Source organism: Phragmites australis, chromosome 2 (assembly GCF_958298935.1).
Source record: "Phragmites australis chromosome 2, lpPhrAust1.1, whole genome shotgun sequence".
Taxonomy (NCBI): domain Eukaryota; kingdom Viridiplantae; phylum Streptophyta; class Magnoliopsida; order Poales; family Poaceae; genus Phragmites; species Phragmites australis.
In genome coordinates, this window is record NC_084922.1 from 23342679 (window position 1) to 23350447 (window position 7769).

Here is a 7769-nt window from a genome sequence, read left to right on the forward strand (position 1 = left end):
GATGCGAGTGGGTGCCGGAGCGGTTGCTGTCTGTGTCAGTCTGTGTAGTCACTCTCACGGCTCTTGTGCTTCCTTGGATTCCGTTCCGTTCCGTTCCGATCCCCTTCCGTGGGCTAGGTAGGCGTTGAGATGAGATGCTGGTGCTGCTGATGCTGCAGCGGCGGCAGCGAGGAGCTCATCAGACGGCGACGAGCAGAATCCCAACCGGATCTAAAGCATAAGGAAACCCTAAGAAGAAGAGGAAGGCCATGGCGATGCGGGGCGTCGATTTCAAGTGGTGCGTTCCCTCTCGTCCTAATTCGTTCCCTCTTTGGAGATCCCAATCAAACCAATCCTACCTAGGTTGTTACTTATTGAGAAGGTGGGCTTGCGATTGATTGCAGGTACGATGGGTTCTTCCTCTCCATGCTCGCCACCAGCGTGTATCCTACATTACCCACTACTATTTCCCTTCCCAGCTGCATCGAGCACCCCAATTTCTTTTCTTTTTTGGTAAATGCTATTCCTTAATCATCTAATACATTTTAGTATCATCGTCTCCATCAATTGGAAGAGGTATCGCCTCTGCGCCCATCCGCTCCACATTTGGATAGTGGTCAGATTCCTGCCCCAGCTCTTCTTTTCCCCCATTTCCTACTTAAAAAGATTAGTATATAGGGTTTGTTCTCTCTCAGTTCTTACTACGTTTGAGGATCGATTCTACTGTCATTGCTTATACTGCTTGCCCCAGGTGGACTACACCACCGTCTTCATCTTCCGCCTCCTCATGTTTCTCGATAATGGTCTTGCTGCAGGGATGGGATTGTGAGTCATCTTAAACCCACTCCCTCCTCTTATTGCTCTAGTTTCTTTGCTTAATTCAGCAAAGTCTTGCAATACAAATTAATCTTGCCACACAATTTAGCATGTTAAATTTACTTATGCAACACACTTTGTTTTCACCCTGGCCGCAACCTCTCTGCTTTACCAGCCTCTGAAAAAGCTGAAAAGAGAAGCAAGTTGTTGTTGACAACCTCACCAGCGTCAGTCACAACCAGCCCCCGTTTGCAACCTTGATCCTTGCTGCCTTTGGTTTAATAATAATCAAATTGTCAATTGTGTAGCAACTCTCACTGATAACAAATCACGCAGATGCATAAAGCTAGATACCCTTCTGTTCTGTGTGTTTTATTACTTGCGGAGTTCAGATAGGAACATGGCATGTTCTGTTGCCCACCATGGCCATATCTCTCTGAATAGTCTGCAGATCCAGTGAATAATACTATAGCTTATGGTCACGCCATTTAGAATAGATAAAATATTGGGTTCTTTAATCTATCTCAATTGTGTTTTGTCCAAGGTACTCTCAACATGCCATCAAATAACGAAATATTCTAATTTCGGGATCTCAGCTTTTTGATATATGATTTTGAAAGTTGAAATGAAACCTGTTCATAGCATGTTTTATACGATGGCACACTATTATTTTGGGAATGCCTGATTCTAAGATTTGAGTTGCAATGTGCAACAGTGTTCTTATGATTGAAGTAATGATATAACACACAGCCATTTCTCTTAGTGCTTAGGATGTTCTTGATCCTTCCATTTTTCTACGAAAGTAGTTGCTACTTTGCTTATGCTTTTCATTCTTATACGGCTATTTTAAGTTTCTTAGCTTTGTCTTCTTTTTCTTCCCCACAACCGATGACAAACTGAACTTTGCAAAAGTACGGCAGTCAGTTAATTCGTTTATAATTTTTTTTGTGGAAAATTGTAGAGATCTCGGATGGCAACAGAGATATGCTCGTTTTTGTGGAAGAATAATTGTCCTCTCAGTTCTTGTATTACTTCTCTACCCCTTTCTTTGCGTTTGGACTGTGATAGGAACATTGTGGTTTAGCACGGCAAGAGGCTGCGTGAGTTTTCTTATCCTCGACATTAGTACTGCTATCACCGTATACAGTGAATTCTTCTCAATGCACGATTTTTTCCTCTGTAGTTGCCCGAGGAAGGACAAAAATGGGGCTTCCTGATATGGTTGCTTTTCAGTTACTGTGGGCTCGCCTGTATTGCATGTGTCGCTGTTGGAAAGGTACCACCATAAAGTTCTTATGTACATTTTGAAACTGCTTATCCAACAGTGATATAGCATATGCTCGACAGTACTAGTTTATTTAGTCCGCTGATGCTGTTAGTTGAGTTAGTTCCGCTGGCTATCGTAATTAAATTGTACTTGCATATTGCCATTTGATCTTACTTGGGCTGAAGTTGTTAAGCTTAAGTTCAGTTTGTGTAAGGCATGAAGATTACATGCTTCATTCTTAGTATTAGTGCTCAAGAGGCACTGATGACTCTATACTAATGGGCATAACTGTACTGGTCTGAACTTTGTGCTTTGAGCTTGGATGCAGTTTCGTTGGATGCTGATCCACTCTTGTATAAAGTTTTTAATCTTGCTATACTGATGGGTAGCTACCTCCAGTCTAAAACCATAAGACTGTTAGAGTATGTGATATACATGTAAGCACTGGGGCCGTACACATATATGCCCCTACCTAAGTACACATATATCACATACTAACAAAAACAACAAAGCTGTTCATGTGCCTCATAAGTTTTTGCTCTATATTTGGCTGTTCTCGTGGAATATGACATACTGATAAAAGCTTATATGTATACTCATACGAAGGAGGCATAATGTTATTGACTTGTTATTACTGTGGCTTTGATTATTCTGAGGATCACTTGTGAAGATGCTAGTTCATGTAAAAATTATGATTTTATTTTTGTAGTGGCTAAACCGAAGGCACGCACTTCAACAGAGGGCACAGCAGGGAATTCCAGTCTCTGAATATGGGGTAATGCTTTCCTTTATTTTCTATGCTGGCCTCTCCATTTGATGCATCCTTTTACAAATATAAAAGTATCAAATCATCTTTGTACATCTTTATCTGTGACTTTATGTTTAGTTCAGCATATATGTCCCCATGATGTTTTATTGCGCATCATACTTGAAACTTGCATTTATCCTAAGTGTAGCTACATAATATACATGCATGAAATTTATTGCGAATTTTTTGAAGTGTGCAAATGCATGAATAAAAAATAGGTGTAGCTACACCTAAGTGTTAGATTTGCCTGCCTTTTGTTCTGGGTTAGTACACAGGATGCCAGGATTGTATATTTGGGTTGAATGCACAGGTTTCCTTTGTTTCAATCTATACTTGAACTTAGTATGTTTATTCTGTTGGTATAATATACAAAGCGGATGTGGTGACTAGGTAGATGCCTGTCCCACAAATCTACACCCCACCTGACTCCTGCATAGAGATTCGGTAACGGACACCGTCAATAGCACAATTGCCGATGTCAAACACCGTCTCCGTCGGGTGGGCGTGAAAACAGGGCAAAAGCTGCCTCTTCTGCTGCCACTAGTTGGGCACAGAACCGGAGGGGGAAGCTGCTGCCACCGCCGCCGGCAGTTGAGCGCAAAACCATAGGTTTGTGCTGCCGCCGCCACTGGATGGACAGGGAACCCTTAGTTCCCGTCGCCCTGCCACTGCTGCGCGGAACACAATGAGCATGTTGCCGATGCCGGAGTTGGGGAGAGGAGGCTGAGGGAGGTGCCGGAGTTGGGAGAGGAGGGGACACTGCCTGATTTGGCCAAAGAGGGAACGGGGCTGTGCTGCTGACGCTGGATTTAGGGGAGGAGGCCAGAGGGGTGCGGAGTTGGGAGCGGAGGGGCACTCCCGGATCCAGCTGAAGAGGGAGTGATGCCGCCGAATCTGGAGAACAGCGAGTGGTGGGGAGAGAGAGAGATCGGGGAGGCATGTTTGAGAGAGAGAGAGAGAGAGATCGGGGAGCAATTTTTGAGATTGAGAGAGAGAGAGAGAGATTGGGGAGGTACGTCGTGAAGACTCCAACTGCCGCCGTGAACATGGTTTCTGTTTTTGTCAGGATCTCAAGGTGTTGGAAGCAGTCTGCATGGTCGCAATTGTTTTTTCAGTATAGCATATTTCTAATATGGTGTTCATCTGTGCAGGTTTTGGTTGATATGATCCGTGTTCCTGACTGGGCATTTGAGGCTGTTGGCTTGGAAATGAGAGGAATGGGCCAAGATACTGCATATCATCCTGGCCTTTATTTAACTGCAGCTCAGGTGAGTGGATTTGGTAATCTCGCACAAGGTTTTAATGTATGGCTAAAGTATTTTCTTATATGCTTAGCTGCAGATTCAATATTTGTACGGCATGTTAGTTGTCGGTTTGGTCATGGAATAGGTATAGCTTAGCAAATTTATGCATTTTTCTTGATTGTTAGCAGTCAGCATTCTGTAATTGTCTATGAAGGAAAAGAGCAATGTGGTAATTCAGCAGAGAGATCAGAAGAAGCGCTAAAGGGCTATAGCTAGTGTCTTTGCCACTATACTTTAATCCACATACTGTCATATCAATAGAAGTTGAGGAAAAAAATTACCATTGTTCAGTAGCACTCTAATAGGATCTGCACTAAAGAGAGAGACAGTATGTGGAGAGTTGACCAGACACCTAGTGCCAGTCAATGCTGAAGCTGGAGATGCATTCCTTGCACGAATGTCTGAATGTTCTAGTGCTCGCTTCTAGTCCTAGGGCAGTTGGGTGAAACTTCCTGTGTTTACTTCTAATTCCACATGCAGAACATCATTACAGTATCAATTTCCTCATCTTGCATCTGCTATTTTTATACTAGCATATTGTGTTATAATCAATTTTCCTGGGATGAATTTCGAGCGGTCCTTTTTGTGCAGAGAGAAGCAGTTGAGGCACTGATTCAAGAACTTCCAAAATTCAGGCTGAAAGCTGTTCCGACTGACTGCAGTGAATGTCCTATCTGCCTTGAAGAATTTCATGTTGGCAATGAGGTAAAGCAAAATCGCTCTCTAGCTTGTGCATCCGCAGTCAGACTCAATTAAGTGGAGATCGATTTGGCAGTTGCGCACAATCCTCAAGGATCCAATCCATGTCCATGCAGGTCCGTGGGCTCCCATGTGCGCACAATTTCCATGTAGAGTGCATCGACCAATGGCTCCGGCTGAATGTCAAGTGCCCACGGTGCCGGTGCTCCGTCTTCCCCAACCTGGACCTGAGCGCGCTGAACAATCTCCGGCCGACCAACGAACCGGACCATCCTTCTGCCAGCGATGTAACAACGGCAACTTCAGCGACGAGGTACGTGAGGTCGTCACAGCCCGCGGGGCAAAGCTACTTGGTGCGGCTGCAGGGGCTGCTACTCCGCCCGATCCGGCACGAGAGCGTGGAGAGTGGTCTCGGTGAGCCGGCGGCGGCGAACAGCTCGGTTGGCCCCGAGGAGCTGCCCAGCATTGTGGTAGACGGTGGCCATCAGCTGCCAGATCACCGACTCATTTGATGGCCTAATTTATTATGAGTAGAGAGCACAAGGGGAACTTAGGAAGGGAAATCAAATTATGCAGCGTTTTTCTTTTTGCTGTGTATCTTGGGAGAGATTAGTAGTAAATAATAATAATATTATTTTATACCCGTTGTTTGCGCTCGAGTTAGGCAGGAGCGTCCAATCCATGTATGTTGCGTGCATGTAATTGTGTATTAGTAATTGATGATGTGATTAATTCCGTGCTGAGCCTCCCTGAGCTGCTGCTTGTTTGATCGCCACCCATTGGTCGTAGAGTTGATTAACTGTAGTGCGTAGGCAAGAAACCGTCATCCGAGATCGACACTGGGGACCAGCTGCTGCTGCTGCTATGGCAGCGACCGTTGACGATGTGGTGGCCATGGCGGCCGACGCGGATTCTTCATGGCCATCGCTGGTACTGCTACACGCGGTAGTAGCTGTACCGCGGTTGCTCTCCGACGGGAACGCCGTGATGATCTAGCTGCTTAAGGCAGCGGCGCGTGTTGCCGACGTAGCAGGACTGCAGGAGACGAGCAAGCCAGTGGCGACTAGGGCGAGCGTGATCATCAAGACAGGAGCTAGAGCCCCTGCTGATATAGCTACAATCCTAAATCCGTCTCTCCCCATCTTCAAACTCATTTCTTCCGTGCTGTGGTCAGGGCCATGCTCCTCGCTCTCGGCTTGTAGCACTTCTGTTTTCGTCCCTTTTCTGCCAGTCGACATGGTCCCCGCCCATGGTGGTTATGGTTGTAAACGGGTGTCCCCACAGGAGCAAATGAATGGAACTACTGATTCACTCTCAATCTCGAATCCACTGTTTCACTGAGTTCTAACACGTTATCATGCACGCACGCCCTACACACTACGCTATTCGCCAATTCATCCAATTCAACGCACAAGGGAGCAACAGAAGAACATAGCATCGCATTTGGAGGTAAGATCAATGGAGTCACCAGGTACTTACCTGATGATGTTGCAGACTGCCCTCCTCTTCGTGCTTCCTCTGTGTCACCGGCCTCTGAGTCCATATAGGCACCATTGCCGCCACCATTGTCGTCTTCATCGGCATCGACGAACTTCGATTCCTCATGGAATTCTATTGGTCAATCAGAGAACATTTGCGTCAAGATTAAGGATCTTCTAGTTCTAAGTGTCACAAGGTGATGAAGGACACTTAGAGTAGATATAGATCTCTTTTTATCTTTTAATCGTACTATAAAGGGGGCTAAGTGTTGTGGTTTGAGCTAGTTGAGTTTAGACTTAGTTGGATGCACACTTGCGAAAATCTAGCACTAGGTAGCTCAAAAAAATCCATGGGTGAAAAGTTGAGAAGTTAGAACTCAAAGTCGTTTGAATTGGACGAGTTACAGAAAGTTTGTTCTCACCGGATTATCTAGTGTGAGAAGGATTATATTCACCGGACTATTTTTCTGCTCTGTGAAGATTTCAAATGACCTCACTAGATTGTCTAGTGATGGAAGAAATTTTGCACCGGAGCATTTAACAGAAGAGTCATTTTTCAGAGAAATTTGAAGTTGCATGCACCGGATTGTCCGGTGATCTGAAGGATGCATACACCGGACTATTTACAGAAGGATTGTTTTTCTGGAGAAAATCTGAGTTGAACTGACCGGATTGTCTGGTGACTTAAAATTTTTGGATGAATTGAATTATAACTCACCGGACTATCCGGTGATGCTATGTGGAAGAACACCGGAGCATTTTGTAATGGCTACTGACAAATGTCAAATCAGCGTGTGGAAAAAGTAAACTCACCGAATTGTCCGGTGTTAACAGAGGCGTGTGCACCAGACCATCCGGTGTTCACAGAAAAAGTGAGTGGTTGGGCAACGGCTAGATTTGGACCTCTAGCCTATATATACCCCATCACTTGGTTTAATTTGACTCTCTTGCAACTCAGAAGCATTCATACACAGTGTGCATCATCTAGAGGCAAGGGAGAGCACTTAGAGGTGATTTGCAAGTTCTTAATTGAAGATTAAGGACCCCATTAGTGCTTTAAGAGTAGTGAGTGTGCATCTAGCTGTTGTTTAGGCTTGATAGGGATCAAGTGAACCAATTAGCTTGTTACTCTTGGTGGTTGGCAACACCTAGTCGATCGTGAAGATTGGAGGTGTTCTCGGTGAGCTCTTGGAGGTCTTGTAGGAGTCTTGGGAAGCTCGTGTACTTGGTTTGATGCCCGTCAATCCAGAGATGGAAAAGTAGTAATCACTAGTGAGCACTTGAGTTTTAGTGACTCAAGGGGGAGCGATATCCTTGTGTGGATGCTCCAACGAGGATTAGTGGAGAGTGCCAACTCTTCAATACCTCGGGAAAAACTTGATGTCCCCTTTCCCTACTCTTGTTACATTCTGCAGTTT

General features: G+C 45.0%; 1 protein-coding gene across 1 annotated transcript; it reads left to right on the forward strand.

Moving 5' to 3' along the window:
- On the forward strand, positions 1–5608 carry LOC133903784 (E3 ubiquitin-protein ligase SIS3-like). Its single transcript, XM_062345250.1, has 10 exons — positions 1–277; positions 384–422; positions 529–595; positions 731–804; positions 1757–1895; positions 1979–2071; positions 2772–2837; positions 4022–4138; positions 4766–4879; positions 4990–5608. Exons 1-10 carry the CDS (start codon positions 249–251, stop codon positions 5383–5385), a joined length of 1134 nt encoding a protein of 377 aa, XP_062201234.1. The 5' UTR covers positions 1–248; the 3' UTR covers positions 5386–5608.
- Positions 5609–7769: the final 2161 nt, after the last annotated feature.

Excerpts from the sequence above, each read along its gene's own strand:
- LOC133903784 (XM_062345250.1), top strand. The coding sequence starts at position 249 with ATGGCGATGCGGGGCGTCGATTTCAAGTG. Across the intron at positions 278-383 it reads CGGGGCGTCGATTTCAAGTG|GTACGATGGGTTCTTCCTCT; the intron begins GTGCGTTCCCTC and ends GATTGATTGCAG. Across the intron at positions 1,896-1,978 it reads TTAGCACGGCAAGAGGCTGC|TTGCCCGAGGAAGGACAAAA; the intron begins GTGAGTTTTCTT and ends TTTCCTCTGTAG.